This window comes from Hermetia illucens, chromosome 1 (genome assembly GCF_905115235.1).
Source record: "Hermetia illucens chromosome 1, iHerIll2.2.curated.20191125, whole genome shotgun sequence".
NCBI classification, from domain to species: domain Eukaryota; kingdom Metazoa; phylum Arthropoda; class Insecta; order Diptera; family Stratiomyidae; genus Hermetia; species Hermetia illucens.
In genome coordinates, this window is record NC_051849.1 from 75,025,990 (window position 1) to 75,050,006 (window position 24,017).

General features: G+C 41.7%; 1 protein-coding gene across 1 annotated transcript in view; it reads right to left on the reverse strand.

Annotated features, from left to right (window-relative positions):
• The window catches only part of LOC119646595 (endoplasmic reticulum metallopeptidase 1-like), a 56,303-nt gene that overhangs the window by 2,295 nt on the left and 29,991 nt on the right, over positions 1 to 24,017 (reverse strand). Inside the window, exons 6-12 of the mRNA XM_038047089.1 lie at positions 22,854 to 23,008; positions 22,402 to 22,788; positions 13,670 to 13,850; positions 13,379 to 13,557; positions 13,180 to 13,320; positions 12,896 to 12,998; positions 7,061 to 7,130 (exon numbers count right to left, since the gene is read on the reverse strand). Coding sequence (XP_037903017.1) covers positions 7,061 to 7,130; positions 12,896 to 12,998; positions 13,180 to 13,320; positions 13,379 to 13,557; positions 13,670 to 13,850; positions 22,402 to 22,788; positions 22,854 to 23,008 — 1,216 coding nt within the window. The remainder of the gene's footprint in view (positions 1 to 7,060; positions 7,131 to 12,895; positions 12,999 to 13,179; positions 13,321 to 13,378; positions 13,558 to 13,669; positions 13,851 to 22,401; positions 22,789 to 22,853; positions 23,009 to 24,017) is intronic.

Sequence of the window (24,017 nt, forward strand, 5' to 3'; positions counted from 1 at the left end):
AAATCGGATAATTCTAAGTATGTTAAATAAAGCGTCAAACTTCGATCACAAATACGACATTTCTTTTTCCCCAACCCAATATATCTATCTGAATTAGACACTACCCGCAAACTTCATTAGCACACATATACTATACACCTACATACACACACGTCTGTTTCGAGTAATTGATATTCATATACAAATGACTAAAAAACTAAAACAAAATAATTGTTTGAGACCCCATTCATAAACACTCATTTCGTTGTGGTATTGACGCATTGATATGTGGTGATGACGTCATACAGGTTGTAGAGTGCATGAAAGTCACAAAAAATGGCAAAGTTTCACCCCTTATAACTTTGTTAATAATAATTATAATAGATTTTCTTCAAACTTGTACTTTGTACTTCTAGGATGAACTTAAGGGGGGTTGTCGGGTAAATCTCTAAAAAGTGGAAATATACTATTATTAACCTTATTTGTGTAGATATCGGAACCTGATGTATTTTAAGCCACAGATTTCGTAGCGATGCACCGCTTTTTTCAGATTTTTCGGCTGGATAGGTTCTGAGAACGAGACCTGTTACACTTTTTGAGCCCTGGCCCCCTATGTTTCACCCGATATCAAATATAGAGTAGTTTCGAAAAACACTATTTGAGCCCTTTCGTTTGATACCCCACATGGCCACATTGTGTGAAAGAAAATGTTGCACCCTCCATTCACATGTATGGGGAGCCCCCCTAAACGTAACACCAAATGGCGCCACTTGCTACATATAAAGGGAACAGCAGATCAGATACTCTCACCAATTTTCGTGACAATCGGTTCAGACATACAGACAGACCACAAAGCAACTAAGGCTTCCGGAGTTGCTACATTGTTGGCAAGAATGTTAACTAATATAGGTGGTCTTAGGCAAAGCCGTCGGCTCCTGATCTCGAGTGTTGTTAGCTCCATTTTGCTTTATGCAGCTCCCATCTAAACGCCCTCTTTGAAGGTAGAAGCAACCAGAAGAAAAATCGCAGCCCCATACCGATTGAGTGCATTGCGAACGTCATGTGCTTACCGTACAAATTCAGATGAAGCAGATTGTGCGATAGCAGGTATTATCCCCATCGACATCTTGGCGAACGAGGGTCGACGCCTCTATGACCCATTATATGCAATCGGCGAGTCTTATACCTATCGTCGGCAATTGGCAAGAAGTGAATCTATTTTGGAATGACAAAAAAGATGGGATGATTCACTTAAAGGACGCTGGACCCGAGGGATTATTCCAGATGTCTCTAAATGGATCAAACGAAGGCACGATGAGGTTAGTTACCACCTAACTCAATTCCCAAGCGGACGCGGAAGGTACCATGCATACCTTTACCGCTTCGGGCATGACGACTCCCCGAATTGCCCGACATGCGTGATGATTCCGGAAGATGCGGAGCATATTATTTTTAACTGCCCGCGGTTCGCCGCACACAGAGCGGAGGCGGAAATTGACTCAAGGCACGGTTGACACCCGAGAATATCGTGGACTACATGCTAGGCTCTGAAACATCTTGGAGGGCGGTGGAAAAATTAATGAAGGCGATCCACAATCTGCTGAGGACGGAGGAGCTTCGGAGGAAAGTTACAAATAACGATAGAAGCGGCAGTTCAGAACTGATCCTGCCCAGCAATATAGTACCGAAATGAGAGTCTCGCGGGGTAAGCGAAGGAGAACGAGGTGGTTTCAGTGAGTAAAAGTTTCACATCACCGTATGGCAGGAGCCAACGGTACATTTTGAACTTTTCCACTTTCCAAAGGTTAAAAAAAAACAGACGGACGGATAGACGGAAAACCAGACACCGACTCGATTCTAGGTTTTGTTTCACACAACCTTAAAAACGTGCAATTCATTGGCTTAGGAAGCATATGTCGCGAGCACCGTTGGGATGTAGCCATCACTTGAAACCAAATTTTTATCGCTATTAAGCTCGCTTATGATAACACAACTAAAAACGGCTGAAGCACTCTCGAGACCTCTCATTGATAACAACGGTCTAAGACATGGAAATTCTATCATTTGGCTTTTTAAGGTTGTACGGGAAACAGTCAGTCCGTTTGTCTAATGAGCGTCGATTAGTACTTTTCGATTTTTGATAGATTAATCAGTTGTAAAGGAGGCTAGAAAATAATTATCCGTTGCTGACGGCCGTCTGGATTTAATATGATTTTTCGTTTTAAAACCCCTCAACCCCTCAACTGTCTATGTGCATTTGATCAATGTATGGATCATACAATTTTAGGCCACTATTTTTTGTGCATATTACTCGAATCATTTTTTGGGTAGCAGTGGGTTTCCAATATATTCCGAATTTTAGCTGCCATTTGTATTTTGAGATCTAGAAATGGAACGCTTTCGTTGAATTCACTTTTAGCGGTGAATATTATGTTTAGACAGGCCTTGCTGATGGTGGCTAAAATTTCATCAAATCTTCCTTCTTGCACAACCGTAGACACTTTATCTACATAACTGAACCACACTCTAGGTGTTGCCCCTTTTTCCTTAGCAATAGCTTTCCTCGACGTCCATTCCGAAAGTAGTGTGGATAGTAGATTACTCTTTTTTGTAGTATTGTAATATTCGCCACGGAACGTAGGTAGGTTTCGTTGTATAAAGGCTACTATAAACATTTACTGCCCTTTCTCATTGTGGCTTGTTGCCCAGTATGTTAGCTGCAGTCCTAGTAGGGTATTGTGTTTTGAAAAACAAAAATAAAAAAAACACGCTCTGCAGCTTCTTTCAGGGCTCTACATTGAGCCTGGTACGTTTCTTTCGTATTGCAGTGGTAATCTTCCCTATCCATAATCACAACAATGTTAGTCTACATAACGACGAAATCTAAAATCCGGCTCAATAGGTTACGTTGGGCGGGTCGCTTAATCCGTACGGATGAGGATGATCCAGCCCGAAAATTCTATAAGGGCAATATTTATGGTAGAAAAAGATGACGAGGTAGGTACAATTACTAACAAATATAGTTAAATTCTGTTATTAAGTTTCTTTGAACAGATATCGGTGCGTAGAGTATTTCGGATCCTAGACACCATATAGTGGCAGCCTCATAATTTTTTGCAGATTTCTCGGTTGAGTAGTTTCTGAGAATTGATCCCTTAGAGAAGCGATCAATTTCAACCTCCTGCGCTCTCCACCTTTCCAACAAATGTCAAAACTAACATTGATATCCCAAATGACTATCTTTGATGAAAAAAACATTTGCACCCCTTTTTAAGGTTTTGTTTGTAAAACAAAAACAAAAAAACAAATGATAACGGACTGCGGACTATTCAATTAGCAGGGTCACACGAAATGGTTGTTGGAAGTACCTGGTTTGCGCGGAAAGCGGTCCACAAACATACATGGGCCTCTCCAGACGGGACCACTTTCAACCAAATTGACCACGTGTTGATCGAACGCCGCCACCTCTCAGCCTTGATGAATGTCAGAACATATAGGGGGGCCAATATAGACTCGGATCACTATCTCGTTGGCATGGTGCTCCAAGCTCCAATAACAATACCACCTAGAATCCCCTCTGACAATCAGGTGAGAGTGAACACTGAAGCCATCCACAACACAACCCTCCGCGACACCTATAAGAGGGAAATGGATGCCGCAATAACCGCAGTCAACAGAGGACCTGGAGTTGAAGCATCAACTAATGATCTTCACAACCACCTGAAGAACGTTATCATGGATACGGCCACAAATATACTTGGCCCCAGCCGCAAAAGGAGTCGGAACGGCTGGTTTGACGATGAATGTAAGCTAGCTACGGAACGGAAGAATGCCGCATACCGAGTAATGTTGCATTCTCAAAGAACGCGGGCACGCGCAGAGACTTATCACGAACTCCGTCGAGCGGAGAAGCGACTTCACAGACGGAAAAAGGAAGCCTGGGAGAACCAACAAGTCTGTGAACTAGAAAAGTACAGGGAGCAACCGCACCAGGCGCGCAAGTTTTACCAACAAGTCAGCAGGATGAAGCCTTATACACCTCGATGCTCATCCTGCCGAGACAAAGAGGGAAATCTGATTTCCGACAGAATGGGCATATTAGAGCGATGGGTTGAGTACTTTGATGAGTTACTGAACAACCAGAACATCGGCGAGTTGGAGGTCCCGCCAACTGAAGACGACGGACAAATACTGCCACCACCAAGTTTAGTAGAAACAGTCCGTGCAATTCATCGGCTAAAAAATCATAAGTCGCCAGGAGCCGATGGAATTACAGCCGAATTGGTTAAATATGGAGGCGACCAGTTACACCAAGTGGTTCATCAACTTGTGCTCAAGGTATGGGACAGCGAATCAATGCCTGACGATTGGCAGCGAGGCATAATCTGTCTCATACATAAAAAGGGAGATATCACACAGTGCAGCAATTATAGAGGTATCACGTTGCTGAGTACCATCTATAAGATATTCTCCACTATCTTGCTAGGCCGGATAGCCCCATACGCCCAGAACATCATTGGCCCATACCAAAGAGGCTTCACTCCAGGCAAATCAGCAACAGATCAGATTTTCTCTCTGCGGCAGGCGATGGAAAAACTGTTGGAATATGGACAACAGTTGCACCATCTGTTCATCGACTTTAAAGCCGCCTATGATAGCATAGCCAGGGTAAAACTGTACACGGCCATGAGAGAATTCGGTATCCCGACGAAATTAATAAGACTGACTAGGCTGACCCTGACCAATGTGCGAGGCCAGATAAAAGCAGCAAGATCACTCTCAAGACCATTCGACATCAACAACGGTCTACGACAAGGGGATGCGCTACCATGCGTCCTCTTTAACCTGGCCCTCGAGAAAGTGATCCGTGATGCTGAGGTGAATGCAAGAGGTACGATCCTCTTCAAGTCCACCCAACTACTGGCCTATGCTGACGATATCGACATCATGGGAAGAACCACCCGAGACGTTCAAACTGCCTTCATCCAGATCGAGCAGGCGGCGCGAGATCTTGGGCTGCACATCAAAGAAGGCAAGACAAAATATATGGTGGCAACGTCAGCACCGAAGACGAATCAACCAACAACATCAAACCGCACTGGTCAAACACAAGCACGAACAAGAATAAGGATAGGGGAATACAACTTTGAGACCGTTGACAATTTCTCCTATCTAGGGTCGAAAATCACAACCGATAACAACTACGATGATGAAATCCGCGCACGGTTGTTGTCAGCCAATAGAGCCTACTTCAGCTTACAAAGACTGTTCCGCTCGAAACGTCTCACCATAGGGTCAAAGCTCTTACTGTACAAGACTATGATCTTGCCAGTCCTCATGTATTCCTCGGAAACTTGGGTTCTTAGCAAGAAAAATTGCGAACTCTTGGCCGCGTTCGAGAGAAGAATCCTCCGAAGAATTTTTGGCCCCCTACATGAGGATGGACGATTCCGTAGCCTACACAATGACGAAATCTATGAGCGATACCATGACCGTCCGGTTGTGGATAAAATCCGGCTCAATAGGTTACGGTGGGCGGGTCACTTAATCCGTATGGATGAAGATGATCCCACCCGGAAAGTCTATAAGGGCAATATCTATGGTAGGAAAAGAAGACGAGGCAGACCCTGCCTAAGATGGAGCGATGGCGTGGGCCAGGACGCCAGACAGCTTTTAGGGATATCGAATTGGTGGACCTCGGCGCAAAACCGGGATGTCTGGAGTTCCTTATTAAGGCAGGCCTAGACCGGATACCGGTTGTTGCGCCGTTGATGATGATGATGTTTGTAAAACATTATTAAAATCGGTTTACTGTTTGTCTGTCTGTCTGTCTGTCTGTCCGTCAGGGCTAATCTCTGTCCAATTTTTGCTATTTCGTTTCAACCCATTCAGTTCTTTTTCATATTATACCCGAATTTCCACGTCTTTCTAGGATTTGTAAATTTAAGGAAGGCCTTGAGATGTCATTTGCTGTCCTCCCAATCCCATTTGCGCTTTCTATTCGCTATAGCTTTCAGTCTCCTACTCGATCTTTCCATACTTCCTGATTTGGACTATAATTGGTGTTGATAAGAATAATCTGCACATAATTCTCAAGCGTTTTTTTAGGAATCTGGTTAGTTTTCGCTGCAGTGTAGGGGAGCAAACTCAGCTTGCTTTGTAGGTAAACTTTTCTCTTGTGACCAAGGCCAAGTGCATTGCTTCATAGTAGGGTGTGGCAAACTCTCACGTCAATTCCATAAATATCGTATATTTACTCGTTGTCCTCATGTTCACTCCCGGTTTCTTGTCATATTGGCAAAATTATTAGAAAATGAAGCCGATTACTTAATTGGAGATAGGATTAATGCACTAATTAGCGTGAGGGCGTGTGTTTCAAGTGCTATTCGAATCAAATGCCAACATAAAGCTAATGAAGTACCCAATAGATTGAATGACAAATACAATTTCTCAAATTTCCAAGCACTGCAGTCCAAATTCCTTTTTGCTCGGAAAACATAAAAGCTGTTTAGAAACTTACCGTGAATCTAACGCTTGCGAATATTACTTTACTTGCATGAAATCGATATGTTGGTAGGCGAAGTTATTGGAATCTGCATCAGCATTGTTGAAAACAACAAGGACAGTATGGGAACCAAGCAGCGGCACTGTATATAAACTATCCAATCTTTACCAAAGTCATAGCCTCCCGTGAGCCAGAGGAATCAACTCTATGGCTAGTTAAACAATACAAGACTTTTACCATCCTGTATCTGAATAGCCTCACTGATTTCAATTAAAATTACTGTAAATGCGATTCCCCTGATGATGAGAGGAGTCATTATCCAACATGACCAAGAATTGACTCATAATCAAAATCACCCACGAAAAAGTAAGAAGTAATAAAGGGATCTTTCACTGAAACTCTGATGTGATTATACGAATAATTAATGGTGATTACTTCTAAGAGAAGAAAAAAATTGTCTCAGCATAACACACAAATTGTGGAAAAAAAGTGAAATTGGCGATCACTGAAAATGTTAACATGAAACCCGGCCTTTCGGCGTTTATTAAGTAAATTTCGTCTAACTGATATACCTACTTATAGTATCGTAGTCCACTTTCATCTTCCTGATCTGAATGTAATTTGAAACCGTTTTGCTTGGCAATATCTGTAAGATAGAAAGTATTTCACGTTAAATAAAGCGAAAAAGTAGACGGATGGATTCTAAAAAGAAAAGAAGGACAAAATGTTGATAATCGCGATTTTGGCTGAGGTTTAAACTTGGCTGCAGACATTGCAGCATTTGGTCACCTGGAGACAGTCTTAGATGGATTTGTAAGATTTTGTGTGAAACAAAACCTTCTTGAGTTGGGCTCCCTACACATTCGAAATATTACACAGCGCAAAATATTTTTTCACAGCATATAGCCGTGTGTTACTACATTTGTAGTGCCCGCGGCTTTGCGACTTGGGCGGTATATCATTTGCCTTTCCCAGGTTCCATTCGACGCGAGAGTGCATTCAATAATATTTGTCTTCATTTTGTTTTTGTTTTTTTACTCTCTCAATATAATACTCCTCCCTTTTTCCAATTACTCCTCTCTATTGCGTAATTTCTATCCCGACATCCCGATATTCCAACATTTAACATTTCAAATACTCATTTTAATTATTTTTTTAAAAAACCTAACCTTCGCTTTCTCCTAAAGTCTACTATCCAATTTCATTTGTACAAATTTCAATTTGAATTTGACAACAGTTCTTTATTGTCATCGAGCATTGACTGGGAAAATATACGTTGATCCTTTTAGCTGGTACCTAAACTTGTCTCGGGGCACGTAACCTAGATACAAAAGTTGGCCTAGGCTAGAGCGAATGTGAATGCACTTAGTCATGCAAAATTAATTAATTTTTGTTTCCGTTCAATTTGAAATTCAAGGCCAGGATCGGTAGAATCAGAAATGAGCGGGACCGGCTAATTGGGTTGGCAGCTGATCGGCGGGACGCTGCACGAGAGAATGTTTTTGCAATTTAAGCAACTAAGATCGTATTCAGAAAAAAAGCGTACGAAAATTTTAGAGATATGGTTCTTCCTGAAAGCTTTTTATGAAAATAAAAAAATCTTTACTAATAAAAAGCAGATAATTAAAGTAGAGAAACGGTAGCAACAAGATTAGTGGCAGATTTAACTTTCGAAGAAAACGATCTTCACCGCACATTTGCCAGCTTATCCTTTGTAATCGAAATAAAACCGTTTTCATCCGAGGGAAATTGTTTGTGTCTTTGGAAGTGGGAATCGCACGATTATACTGACTGGAGAAGAAGAGTACTCTCTTTTAGATTGATAGTTTTGTTGCTGGCTCAGTGTGAGATCTTTCATTGAGAATTGACACCATTTAAGAAAAATTACGTTCCCAATTGAATTAAATCCGAGTTAGTTGAAGTTTTTGATTTGATTTCGGTTTTGTTCGTTCCCCGCACACCTGTCAATTCCGATTCCTATCATTTCTTATCAAAAAGGGAAATGAAACTGAAACATTCTTAACAAGAAATTCTCTAAAAATAATGCAACGAGTAAATTTAACGAAGCTTTCTCTTGTTGCAAATATCTGGAAACTTGATTTGTATCTTTTCGCGAGGCGCGACGTTGTCTGCAGGAAGTGAAGAAGAAGGAGCGCATCAGGGGATGGTTCTACTATGGTATGTTGAATGTGAACTATAGGACATTTTTCCTTTTAGGTTTTGTGTAAAATAAAACCTTATTAAAATCGATTTCAAGTGTGTCTGTCCCAGCCAATTTACTGAACCAATTGTCGCGAAATTTGGTGAGACGGTGGAGTTTGTGAATCCCTTGACATACAGCTAGTGGCGCTGTTTTGTGTTGAGTTTGAGAAGGGGGGCTACCCATATATGTGAAAAGGGAGTGGTGTACATTTTTTTCTCATCAAATATGGTCGTGTAGGTATCAAATGAAAAGGCTCAGTTAGTCCTTTTCGAAATTGATAATATTTTTGATACCAGGTGGAAAATAGGGGAGTGAGGGCTCAAAATATGTGCCCCAAAAAGTGTAACAGGTCTCGTTCTCAGAACTTATCTAACCGATTTCTGCTTTAATAAAGTAATAATAATATATCACCATATTTTAGAAATTTACACGAAAACCCCTTTAAGTTCATCCTGAAACTACAAAATTTAGCACAGTTATAAACTGCATAATTTTGGAAAGTTCGACAAAAATTTAACTATTGTTAACAATTTTATAGAAGGCCAGAATTGTGCATTTCACGTGAATTTATCGCCCTCTAAGAGGTGTATCACGTCATCATACTCATATCAACGGTAGAGTTGGAATTTGGAACTACGTATGTATATCCAGGAATATTTTGAATTGGAGGTATATGCGACTGGCAAAACGTGAATAGAAAATTTCTCACAAAAGAAGAAAACGAAACCTTCATGCCCGAAGCATCACCCTTCCGGTATTCCGACTAGTTTTCATTTTTACTTGGAATTCCTAACAAACGAAAAACCAACTGTGTGGTTAATTATAAGATGAAGAAACAAATGTTTTAAATGACACTATTGAAAAATTTTATCAAGCATAGTTCTGATTGAGGTATTTTAGTTGATTAGAAAGGAGCATATTCCAATATAATGGCCTGAGGATGTCAAGGTAGGAAGGGAATCTGGAAGGCCATAGTTTTATTGCTCCGCGCGCACGGTAGAGCCATTATTTTTTTCATTTTCATTCCAGTTTAGCTTGCGTGATTATGTTTGTTTATTTTCCAGGATCCGGTGTGGACCCACGCATTGGAAAAGACGTGAATTTTTGTAAAATGACACGTGAGGGATTGAATTGCTCCAATATGTGCATATTGTATATATGTAAGTTTGGAAATATGTGAAGGAATATTTTGAATTTGTACCAACGGGAAGAAAAACGCGGATACAAAGTTCCTCACAAAAGATGAATACCCGAAACCTCTAGCTTCCGGTGTTCGGACTTGTTGACAGTTGCTATCTCGATTATGTCAAAGTTTTTAACAGCGTCCCACAAAAGTGGCTAATCAAAATTCTACGTCCACCTCGTGAATATCCCAGAGTCCATTCGCTCGCGAAGAGGCATTTTCCAAGGAGATTCATTGAGTACTCTCTGGTTTGGTATGCACTGAAACTTCGTCATGACTACGGAATGACTTGGTTATTAAATATGGCGTACTTGCTAAGTACGAGCTGACGCCCTAGATGGTAATAAATTGTATGCTGGGACCGATGGCCATCTTAGAAATCTATTGTTTATAATTGCCAGGTTCAACCGTGATAATTGGATTAAATTTGTTTTAGACAAGCGTTGAATCCAAGCCATCCTAAAGGTCATTGGAAGCTGCATATCCGGACATAGCACTGAAGAACTCCACATCTAAGGTGTACTTAATGCACACTTCTGCATCTAAGAATTCTGTAAGGACTTCCTGTGACGTGTAAAGCAGGTGCTGTAATCCTGAGGGAAGTACAAAATAAACCCATTATGTTCGCTGTCTCTTTATTGGCATTTGCAGTCGTTGTCGATAGCCGACCTGGAAAACGTCCTGCAGCGAATCTAGACTACTATGTTCAAGTTCCTTGCATCACCCCAATTCTGACGTGAAGCGGTTGATCCTGTCTAGCTACATCGCTGAAGAAAGCAACAAGAGGCAGTGAAAATACATATTCTGGAAAAATAAAAAATACATTCATGAGTCTTAAGGAACCACACCATTTCATTCATTACTGGATTATTACAGAATAGATGATAATTAACTTTCAAGTGAAAGAAAAATGCTTAATTATTTTACCTATGATGATGACCGAAAAATAAAAAAAAATCAAGCCTTCCACAAAAAATGAAATTTAGAAATCAGACTTAATCTGACCTTCAATTCAAATTCTCATTCTTCACCCCGAAAAATTAACCTGGCTCTGGAATATAAAAACAGTCGCAACGCGTCTTTTAGAAAATGAAATTGTTTAATATGATCTGCCGAAATAACCTCAAGAAATATAATCGAGCAACAAAGAACCACATGTGCAGATGAGCTGTGCAGTTCTGCTCGGTGGATGCCCTCAAAGTGATCTTACAGGTCCTTCCTTCCTCTGGACCTCCGCATTAAATACGTAGCGTGCTGTGTCGTCAAATCCGTGAGTCCGGATGTTGGATAGCGAATCCCTACAGCCATAATAATATCCTAGATGAAGTGCCTGCGGAACTCTAGACATTTCTAACGGATTCCGCCATATACAAGCCAAACTTCAAGCGGAATTTTGTAAGAAGCTTTCCAATCAAGGCAGAGCGAATGGCCGGCGATGTATCGCGAGGTTCCTTTCGACCAATGCATCATCATGTCTGTGCGATCAGCACAAAAGTATTTTCGGGTGTACACAGTGTAGCCAAATTGTACGGTCATTCAGAATATGCAAGTATATTCCAAGCGTAGGTACTGGCGATAATGGAGGCCTGTCCATGGCTAGGAGATGATCCGAGCCCCAAGCAGAACAAAGTTATTTTGACGGACAGCCAGGGGGGGGGGGGGCATTGAGACTTTGCACTCAATGACAACATCCCCAAGCTGAGGGGAGCAATGTAGACAAGTGGTATATAGTCTGATCAGAACGCTCAGCGGCGCAAATCTGCTTAGGGGACCATGCCGCAAAATTTTGTATATCCTACAATTTGCATTCTTAGAGCTGTCTTCTTGCTACTTCCTGGCTCTAAGCAGAGCCAGGCTGCGGATCCTAAGTAAACAATTCTTTGGGGATTTTTTCTCTGTCCTCCTGTCTAGATAGAATTCACAGCTTTTGTCAGTGAAAGGATAGACCCGAGGGGCTCTTAAATTACCATCTAGCGTATTAAACGATCGCTGTTTCCGTCGGCATTTGAGCCGCTTCCCTCGACTTCGGCCTTAAGGCTAATCTTAGGTAATGAATTTTACGTCACCGTCAATTACATGGCCATACCATCGAAATTTTCCATGCTTGGTGCAACAGAATATCGATCGCGATGACATTGAAGTCATTTGTCAGAAGTTCATTTTAATGCAGGGTAAACGTCTGAAACTTCTAAGACAAGTTGAAATACCAGAAGCTCAACGCGGGTATAAAGGTTTTGTGTTCATCTAGTTTGAGAAACCTCTTATGCACATTGTTCCACTCATACACACCTAAAAATTCAAAATACTTCATAATATGTCTCCAAACTCCAACTCCGCCGTTCATATGAGTTCACTTCATATGATGATAACGTCATATGGTTCATGTCTGAGACTGCAATAAATCCACGTGAAATACACAACTTTGATTTTCCATAAGTTTGTTAATAATAGTTTGATTCCTTCCTTCAAACTTTTCACAATTATGTCCAATATTACCACTGGTGGCAAATTTTGTATTTTTAGAATGAACTTAAGGGGGGATTTTGGGAAAAATTCTAAAATATAGTAATATGCTATTATTAACTTTTTTGAGCAGATATCGTAATGGGATGAATTTTTAGGGCTACATTTAATATAGGTTGGATAGATTCTATTTCACCAAACATCAGCGATAAGATCATTTTCGAAAAGTACTAATTGTGCCCTTAAATTTGATACCCAACATATTGTGTGAAAAAATGTTGCTCCTTCCGTTCGCATAAATGGGGAGCTCCCTCTTAAGCGCAGTACAAAAAGATGCAACTCATTGCACGTGTAGGGGTTCACAGACCACCTAAACAGACAAACGAACCGAAGACAAATCGATTTGAATAATGTTTTGTTTCCCACAAAACCTTAAAAATTACAAAATAGTCACAGGAATATGCTCGAGTCAAACGATCTAGGATTCAAAATGATCCATTTATCTGGTCATAGGCTGGAAAATCATTATTATCATATCGTATGCTACGTACATATTACTCACCTTGTATAGTTTCACGTGAATGGCTGTCCCAAAGGGTCATATAATACAAAGAATCATTATATGTAGCTTGCCCTGCGGAATTGTACCTGGTACGTTGGGAATACTGTAAATAAAAATGTTTTCTTATCCATGTAGTTGGTTAGTGTGTTTTTCAAAAAGGCTGTATAAGATATACTGGAAAAACGAAAAATTGAATGAGTAATCAAACTTTGGTGAATCAACGACATATGTATTATATACCGCTTATGAGTAAGAAATATTGAATCATTAATCTGCATACTCACTATTACAGTTTGCCGCTCTGGTTTTTCTGGTGTATATGGGAAGCAAACCTCTGTAAAAGTAAGAATGAAAAACACCACGAAAACCACAAGTATGCTCGTTATAATTGTCTTAGATCTCTGTAAAATGCTGACGATTGGAATCTAAAATAGAAGTCATAACGTTAAAAGTTAGAAAACATCTTTAGATATTGCGCAATACCAGAAAACCAAACATCAAAAAGCAAAACGTCATCGCCAACAAGGCTATTAGAGGTTCTGGGTTGGACGTTGACCTTCCTGTTACTGGTATAAAAACTGAGAAAAGGATTGCCATAATATAGCTAGAAAAGGCCAGCGGAACCACTTGACACCAAAGAATTGGAAGAACCCAAATGCGAGCTGAAAAGACACATGGATTGAACATACAAGTTAGTAACTAATATTCCATTTCATTCTTCAAAGCTGAAACATTTTATTTTTGAATTCATCAAACAGGAAAGTACATACTCACGTTTCATATATAATCCGGAAGCAAGATTGATTACGAGGGAAAGAAGATAAAATAAAACAACGTTTGTCATCAAAAATGTCGATCGAATCCCCATGCCGGTTAATACGAAAATTATTAGTACCAAAATTATGCAATGAGAATGCAAAAAGAGAAGAATACTGTATCTAGGTGGCAAAAATATCTAAAATACAAAAAAAAAAAAATTAAAAATGGAGAGACCTGCGGCATGCCTTTGGAATTTATGGAAGTTGAGTTTATGCAAACTAAAGTAGGAATATATTAAATGATATGAGAGGTAAGTCAATTTCTGGAGAGCGTTAAAAAAACTGGTTTTGTGTAGGTACAATATTTCTGGTGAAAAAGTAGTAATGTATGTAGTGTTTTTTATCATGGATGAAGTGGCATTCCACAACTGGTGTTCTTTGCAATTGACGTATCAACACACGTCTCAAATCTAAAATTTACCGCAATGTCTGAGTGTTGGCCGACTATAAAAGACAATGAACGGCGTCTTGCGGTAATGGAGACGAAGATGTTGCATTGCACTATGGGCGTGACACGTTTTGATCACGTCCGAAATGGATATATCCGAGATTGATGTGGGGTTGGACCGATCAAGGCCGGCCAAAAAAACGGTGGCTTGACATCCTGGATAGTGATTTAAAAGCCTCGCGATTACATTCAGGTCAGGAATTTGATAAAATAAAATAGCGAAACTGACGGTCCAAACCCACTTGTGAATGGGACAAAGGCTGAAGAAAAAGAAGAAGATGTGGGGAGCGACGAGCGCATGACAGCTCCATGTCACATAATTAAAAATTCCATTGCCCTCTAGTTCTTAGAAAGCGATTTAAATAAATCATTTGATGGAGAGCCCTGATGATAGTTAACCTCATACGCTTCACACTCTGAGTTTAATATTATTAGCAAATGCCAAGAACTTAACCTACAACAGATACAAACAAGTCGGGGAACCGGACGCTTGACGCTTCAGGTATAAAAGGTTTTGTGTTTCCCTATGTGAGGAGCATAACGTAGTTCTCAATTGACTTATAGCATTGACTCAAGATATTGAAATCGTTCAGTTCTGCCAGCGATTTAAATATCTCGAAGGACAGGTTACTGCCATTGCCAGAACTCAGCGATTTAAATATCTCGAGTCAATGCTATCAGCCAATGGAGAACTGCGTAATGAAATTGTTTCACGCATTAATGCATCCTGGATGAAGTGACATTCCCCAACTGGTTTTCTTTGTGATCGACGTATCAGTGCACGTCCCAAATCTAAAATTTACTGCAATGTCGTCCGTCTGCCGCTCTCTATAGATCTGAGTGTTGGCCGACTATAAAGGACAATGAACGGCGTCTTGCGGTAATGGGAACGAAGATGTTGCATTGCACTGGTGGCGTGACACGTTTTGATTACGTCTGAAATGAGAATATTCGCGATCGATATGGGTTTGCACCGATCGTGGAAAAACTGCAAGAGAGGCGTTTTCGATGGTGTGGTCACGTAATTCACGCTAACGAGATTCAACAACCAGTATTGGTCAGAACATCGGAAGCAATAGTAAGCAACTAAAAAGCCGGTCAAAACAATGGTGGCTTGATGCGCTGGATGGGGATTTAAAAGTTTCGAGATTACATCCTGATCAGGCATTTGATAAACTAAAATGACGAAACCAATCACCACGAGCCGACCCCGCTTGTGAACTGAAGGCTGAAGAAAAAGAAAAAGATGTGAGGAGTGACGAGTACACGACAGCTCCGTGTAATATAGCTAAAAATTCCATTGCCCTCTATTTTCTATTATAGAAAGCGATTTTAATCAATCATTTGATGGAAAGCCCTGTGTTGATAATGCTCATACGCTTCACACTCTGAGTTTAATATTATTAGCAAATGCCAACAATTTAACCAATATCAAATATAAACAAGTCGGAATACCGGAAGCTCGCGCTTCGGGTATAAAGGTTTTGTGTTCATCTTATGTAAGAAACTTCAACGCACATTTTTCTGTCCGTATATAGCTACAAATCCAACATAATCCTTCATATTTTTCCAAACTACGAGACATACGTACATATTACAGCCATAGATATCACGCTCACCCTAAACAAACAAACAAACTGCCTATTACCGAATACTGTACACATATATGCATATATGCAATTCGTACCCATGCTTCCGATTTACTTCTTATATCTATTTGGATTAGGCACTACCTGCAAAGTTCATTAGCACGCATATATTATATACCTACATACACACATGTCTGGCTGACAAATAACTAAAAAACTAAAACAAAATAATTCTCTGCGACCCAATTCATAAGAACTCATTTCGTTGTGGTATTGAATTGATATGTCATGATGACGTCTTGCAGGTTATAGAGTGCACGAAATTCACAAAAAATTGTGAAGTTTCAACCCCTATAACTTTGTTAATAATAATTGGATTTTCTTCAAACTTGACCTGTGCATTATGTTCTTCATTACACGCATGCTAAATTTTGTACTCCGGGAATGAACATAAGGGGGGTGCCGGGTAAATTTCTAAAATGTGGAAATATACTATTATTAACTTTATTTGTGCAAACATCGCAACCGGATATATTTTGAGGCCTAGATTTCGTAGAGATGCACCACTGTGATTTTTTTCAGATTTTTCGGTTGGCTAGGTTCTGAAAACAAGACCTGTTACACTTTTTGGGGGTCATATTTTGAGCCCTCACTCCCCTATGTTTCACCCAATATCAAATATTGAACCAGTTTCGAAGAGTACTAATTGAGACCTTTCATTTGATACCCTACATGGCTACATTCTGTGAAAAAAAATTTGCACTCCCATTCACATGTACGGGGAGCCCCCCCTTAAACTTAACACAAGATGGCGCCACTTACTGCATGTAAAGGGAACACCAGATTACATACTCTCACCAATTTTCGTGACGATCGGTCTAGCTGTTTCCGAATAAATTGGGTGTGACAGACAGACAGACAGACAAACCCTTTTCAACGCGTGGGCCGTGGATTGGGGCAGTCGCACTACGAACACCAGGGGCCGTATCCTGCTCGAGGCTTTCGCGGAGCTAGATTTGGTGCTTGCCAACACGGGAAACGTTTCCACTTTTCGTGGGACAGGGTCGGGCACAATAGTCGATCTGACATATGTGAGTACCACATTGGCGAGGAGAATGACATGGTTTGTCAGTGAGCATTATACTCACAGCGACCACCAGGCGATTTTCCTCCAGATCGAATATGGGCCATGCGTCGATGCGTGTCCCCGTGAGGCTGGAAACCGGGGCTGGTCCGTGAAAGGGCTTGAGGAGGATGCATTCATAGAGATGCTATTGGGAGGCCAATGTCCCGGTGGTGCGGCCACGGAAAAGGTAGAGCAAATGATGGGACGCATAACAAGAGCATGCGACGCTGCTATGCCGAGGCGACGAGTTCTCGCAAAAAGGCGCTCAAACTATTGGTGGAATGAAGAGATCGCGGTGTTACGGAATGCATGTTTTCGTGCTAGAAGGATCTGCCAACGATCTAGAGCAAGACCAGACTTCGACGAGAAACGGCTAGCATATGTGAAGCCTCGAGGTAGGCTTAAGCAGGCTATACGGACCAGCAAGCGAGAATGCTTCAAGCAGCTTTGCACAGAGGCAGACCAAAGCCCCTGGGGAACAGCGTACAGGATAGTTATGAAGAAGATGAGAGGGCGAACACCACAATTGACCTGCCCGCATCTTCTGCTCGATATCGTGACGGCGCTCTTCCCCCCGGATAAAGGGAAGCGCAAACAACACAAACGAGCACTCGACGTCTACACCATACCTGCGGTAACTGAGGAAGAACTTATGCAAATTTCCCGGAGAATTGGTGATAACAAAGCACCCGGTCTGGATGCTGTTCCCAATAGAGCCCTTAAACTCGCTGTTAAGACCAGACCCGACTGGTTTATCAGCGTGTTTGAGACATGCATGATAGAAGGAATTTTCCCCGATCGGTGGAAGAGGCAAAAACTAGTTTTGCTCCCGAAGCCGAATAAACACCCAGGACACCCATCATCATACCGACCGATTTGCCTTATCGACACGGCAGGAAAGATGCTCGAAAGGGTCATCTACAACAGACTGCTCCCTATCATTGAATACAAGGATGGACTATCGGAGCGACAATTTGGATTTCGTCAAGCCCACTCAACGATCGACGCTGTAGACGTTGTTTTGAAGCTGGCTCGAGACGCGATGTCGTCTAAAAAATGCTGTGCCGTAGTGACGTTGGACATCAAAAATGCGTTCAATTCCGCAAGCTGGGAGTGGATAAAAAGTTCACTGGCTAACACGGGTGTCCCTACTTACTTGACTAAGCTCCTCAACAGTTACCTTTCGGAGAGGACACTGTGGTACGACACGGATGAGGGATCCAAGCAGTACACCGTCACCGCAGGAGTACCACAGGGCTCAGTGTTGGGTCCTCTCCTGTGGAACGTCATGTACAATGGGGTCCTTGTCCTTCCCGTGCCAAAGGAGGCCACGATAATCGGTTTCGCAGATGATCTAGCTGTGGTTGTCGTCGCGAAAGAACCTGAAGACGTCGAAATGTACGCTAACGAAACCATTAGCGCCATAAAAGCGTGGCTGGAGATGGTTCAGCTTGACCTTGCGGAACAAAAGACGGAGGCGGTCTTGATTACCAATCGTAGGAAGAGGAATACGATTAATATTCGCGTTGGTGGTCACGTCATCACTTCGAAGCCGGTTATCAAATACCTGGGGGTGATGATTGACGCTAAGATCAATTTCAGGGGACATCTGGACTATGCCTGTGAGAGAGCGGCAAATACCAGCGTATCATTAGCGCGGATGATGCCTAACATTGGTGGTCCAAGGTACAGTCGCAGATTACTTGTAGCCGGAGTGGTTCGCTCGACACTATTATACGCGGCACCAGTTTGGGAGAAAGCATTAGCGTGTGAGAGTAATCGTAGGAGAGTGAATATGACTTACCGCTTAGTGGCGCTAAGGGTGTGCAGCGCCTTCAGAACAATATCAGGCGAGGCAGCGTGTGTTATTGCGGGAATGATCCCGATAGACATTCTGGCAAGTGAGACACGCTGCCTGTACGAGGCAAGGAAGATGAATCCTCTTGAAAAGGATGCAGAATGCCGAAAGGCGGCAAGGCGAGAGTCGCTGGAAAAGTGGCAGAAACGGTGGGATGACTCGCAGAGGGGTCGCTGGACCCACACTTTGATTCCCCGTATTGAAGAGTGGATCCAGCGACGACACGGTGAGATTAACTACCATCTGACGCAATTCCTGTCAGGACATGGTGGTTACAGGAAGTACCTGCACCAATTCAGGCTGGATGATTCTCCCTTGTGTCCTGAATGTGGTTGCACACCTGAGGACCCGGAGCATGTTATGTTCCACTGTCCACGATTTCTCTCAGAAAGGAGGAGTCTGGAAAACTCCCTGAAAACCACTCTAAGCCCGCAGAATATCGTCGCGGAAATGTTGAAATCGGAGGGAAACTGGTGTGCGGTGAACACCGCCATCAAACAAATACAAGAGGAACTGGCAAGAGCGGAGCGCGCAAGGAGGACGCGGAGAACGGAAGGCGTGGTCGCGTAAAGCGCAGTCCACCCCGCGAAGTAATGCTTTGCGGCGATCCCGCGGGGAAGGAAAAAGGAAAAAGTGGGGGTGGTTTTAGTGGGTGAGAATCCCACACGCTGCTGCAACCTGGCGCGGCAGTGTCTTTCTAAGATTTCCACCTCCATCCATAAAAAAAAAAAAAAAGACAGACAGACAGACAGACAGACAGACGGACAGGCAGACACCGTCTCGATTCTAATAAGGTTTTGTTTCACACAAAACCTTAAAAAAGGGCTAGGGAGAATTAGATTCTTCTTGAATGGAATTTTAATATTTCACTCGAATTTCAATTATTCTCGTTAATTATGACGTCAGCATCTTATTGTATGGCTAAGGATGCTGTTAATTAGCACGAAATTGATAAGTTTGAACTTGTATAACTTTGATACTAGTAGTAGGATTTTCGTGGAGCTTGGCGTCCGTATGCACGAAGCTGCCCTCTATGCCGGTGCAAAATTTAGTACACCTAGGATGAAATTAAGGTGAGTTTTTTAGTCAATTTCTAAAAGTTGATAATATACTTTTAGTAAATTTATTTGAGCAGATACCGGAATGGGACATCTTTCGAAGATTAGATTTCACATAAGTGTTTTACACAAAACCTTAAAAAGGGCAGCAGATAAATAAATTCATAAATGCGGCTTTAATATTTCACGCGAATGTCAATTAATCCGGGTAATTATGACGTCAGGATCTGATTTGCATGGCTTTGGAAGCGGAAAATTCGTGCGAAATTGCTAAGTTTGAACTGCTATAACTTTGGCGATAATTGCCAGATTACCACGAAATTTAGCACGTATATACGAAATATTGTCCTCTACGCTGGTGCAAGGTCCTAGGATGAATTTAAGGGGGTTATTCAGTAAATTTCTAAAAGTTTGTAATATACTATTAGTAAGTTTATTTGAGTGGATAGCGGAATGGGACATATTTTGAGGCCTAGATTTCATCTAAGCGGATCACCCTGATTTTTTTCGGATTTTTAGGTTGGGTAGTTGAGTTGAGTCCTATCTCATTTCAAGTGCGTACATTTTGACTCCTTACTCACGCACTTTGCAATTTATGCCAGTTATATGTCAGTTTCGGAAATTGCAAATTGAGACCTTGCATTTGATACCCTACACAACTATACCCGGTGGAAAATTTTTTTGAATCCCCCCTTTGCATGTATGGGGAGCCCCTCTTTAAACTCCACCTAAATTTATGCCACTCGCTGTATGCGTGGGATTTCATAGTTCCCATCTCTCCACCAAATTTCGTTTGGATCGGTTTAGCCGTTTTGGAGAAAAATGCGTGTGACGGACAGACAGACAGACATTGAATCGATTTTAATAAGGTTTTGTTTTAGACAAAACCTTAAAAAGAGCTGCGGAGAAGTACATTCTTCATGAATGGAATTTTAATATTTCATTCGAAAGTTAATTATTCTCGTTAATTATGACGTCGGCATCTTATTTGTATGGCTTTGGACGCAGTAAATTCGCACGAAATTTATAAGTTTGAGCTACTATAATTTTGACACTAAATGTTGAATTTCCGTAAAACTCATGTGTATTGTGCGAGACTGTCCACTCTGTCGGTACAAAATTAAGTACTCATAGGATGAACTTAAAGGGACTTTTTCAGTCAATTTATAAAAGTTGGTAATATACTATTAGTGGGTTTATTTGAGCAGATATCGGAATGGAATATATTTTGAGGCCTAGATGTCATTTAGGCGCACTACCCTGCTTTTTTTTTGGATTTTTAGGTTGAGTAGTTTCCGAAAATGAGTCCTGTCTTACTTTAAGTGGGTACATTTTGACTCCTCGCTCGCACACTTTGCAATTCACGCCGAAACTAATATCAGTTAAGGAAAGTACTAATCGATACCTTTCATTTGATATCCTGCACGATTATATCCGGTGAAAAAAATTTTTGAATCCTCCCTTTGAATGTCCCCTCTTTAAACTGCACCTAAATTTATGCCACAGTGAATTGATTTTTGTTTTACACAGTTTACAGTTGATGCTTCGGGAAATGAAAAAGCTGGATGTTGACAAGAACGGCGCGGAGCTCCTAAAATCCGTATGGCTCCAACGACTGCCGGAGGGTACGCAGGCAATCCTAGTGGTTGCACACGGCTATTCCCTTGAGGTGTTGACCGCGGTTGTAGGCAAGATACATGTGACGTGGAGGTGTCTAGCGAATCCGTCGACGTGAGGGAACCTCGAAGATAATTGGCCACACACACAACAATGTCGCCAAACTGACAGCGGCGGTGGATCCTTGCGTTCGAGAGAGCGGTCTCGACATCGTTCAACGGCCGCCTCGAGAAATAGATGTTCGGATAGCCGCGCATCGCGGTCCACATCGAACTCCGGCGTTTGCTAGTACCACCGTAGGTTTGCGGATCAACCCGCGAAATGTACCACCCCATTTACTTTTAATGAGATTCCAAAAAAATTGAGTCTGACCCCCTTAGTGGGCGCAGTTATCTGTTAGACACAGGCGCGGAAGTCCCGGCCCTCCCAGTCTCCAGACCCAACAAACTATTTCCCCAGCAGCAAACCCCACGCTCATCGTAGCTTACGGTTACGGACAAGTAGAAGTGACTCTTGGTAATTTTCCAAGCTTCCTCGATATTAATGGGTTTTCAGATCCACATTGGTGTAAGTTTCAAACCTTTTAGATTTTAAAGAAATGGGCATTTTCGACCATGATTTGGGTGGGAGGGAAGTGTTCACAAAATCCAACTTATTGTCCCAGGGGGTAAGAGCTTGTGGAAGCCGGCGAGAAAATATTATTGTTTATCATTATTAAACTTAGTGTGTCGATCATCCTCGTTCAAAAGTTTATCAAATTATTTATTCTAAGTAATGTATAAAAGCAAAATAATAATAATGAGTCAATACAAGCATAGAGGTGTAGTCTCTAACTCGATTAGATTTTCTCTCTATCATTCTTGAAAAATTCCCTGATTCTTTTACGAATAATGATGTTTTTCCCATATAGATGTATTATGACAACCTGCGTGTAACTCCAATTCCCACAAAAACAGTCAAACGATTCTTTTAAAAAATTTGTCAGTACTTACAAATTTCTCCCAGTCTAAAAAGAGGGCTGGAAACATTCCAAGTAAGAATATGAAAGGGCAAACATATATTCCGAATATAAGCCACTGTTGTGAGAACCAAGCCATAGAATAGCCGACTGCATCGATCAAATATGCCAAGCATATGGTTACGCCCACAGCAACAGCCAGCGAGCACAGCTGAATTCCAAAACTAATCGCAAACTGTATACTAATATCACATAGCGGAGTGTCAACGTCACGTGTAATAAGCCATATTGATACTCCAATAGCTATCAACGAAAGGATCCCAATTACGCAGTTTATCGCTGTTCCTGATTCCTTGCTGTAGTTCAGCATAAACAAACCGAAAACGTCGAAATACACCTGCTTTCCCATTGATAGTGACTCCTAGAAATATAGTTTTGTCGTTGACTGCGTATAATCGTGGAAAGGAGTTCAATTTCTGCACTTACTTTGGGTTGACTTAACTCGTTCGAATTAGTTATCGCTTTCACAATAGCTAGCAAATTGTCCCCAGTATGCTGCAGCGATCCATTCTCAACGAATTCTATCTTGTCCAGAGGTGAATGATAAGCGTAGCCATAGTTGATGTACGCGAAATTGAGCCCTGTTTGAATACACAGGTATGATTAAATTAGCATACTTGTTTATATATGTATGTATCAAAATTAAAATGTGGTCAAAGGGTAGTGTGGGTACCAGGACGAAATGTGGAATGGTACCCACGATGGAACATAAAATCTGGGAAATGCCTGCTGAACTAACAACAACAACTCGACTACCAAACCCTATCTTCACCTCCACGTGGTGACCGCTGGCAGCTCTTTCTTAACGAAATGTTGCAAACGGAAAAGGATGAAGGCGAGTCTCTCGCGCCTAAAAACGGGAAAAATTGTACCAACTGGTTCTTCAGGTTGGGAGTTGGGTAGGGCTGACAACCCTATATGGAAAACAACTTGTTACGAAGCCACGAAAGGATTGATCTTACAACGACGAACCCGGCAACGACAAAGGAATAACGATTTGCGCATTTTCTCATCGAACGTGCGCTCCTTGTACAGGGATGAGCTGCCAAGCAGCTAGCCGACACCCTGTCCCAATATAGGGCTGATGTAACAGCGTTACAGGAGATGCGTTGGATAGGCACCGATTTCTTGGAGAAGAGCCGCTGCACCATATATTATAGTTGCCATCTAGTAAACCATGTTCCCGGAGTAGGTTTCTTAGTCAGCCAAAAAATGAAACCTGCTGTTATCGGCTTTGAAAACATAAGGAAACGGTTATGTACTCTGCGCTTGCCAGGCAAGTTTAGAAATATAAGCCTCATTAACGTTCACGCCCCTACAGAGACTGACTGAGTTGGAGAGGATATTTTCTACGAGGCAATAGCACGAAGCCATCGAAGCCTGTCCTAGATATGATATCAAAATCATACTTGGGGATTGTAACAGCCAAGTAGGGAAGGGGCCCGTATTCAGGCAATAAGTCTGCTCCCACAGCTTACACCAAAATACAAATGACAATGGACTGCGGATTATTCAATTAGCAGTGTCACACGGAGTGGTTGTTGGAAACACTGTTTTGCGCGAAAAGCGGTCCACGAACATACATGGGCC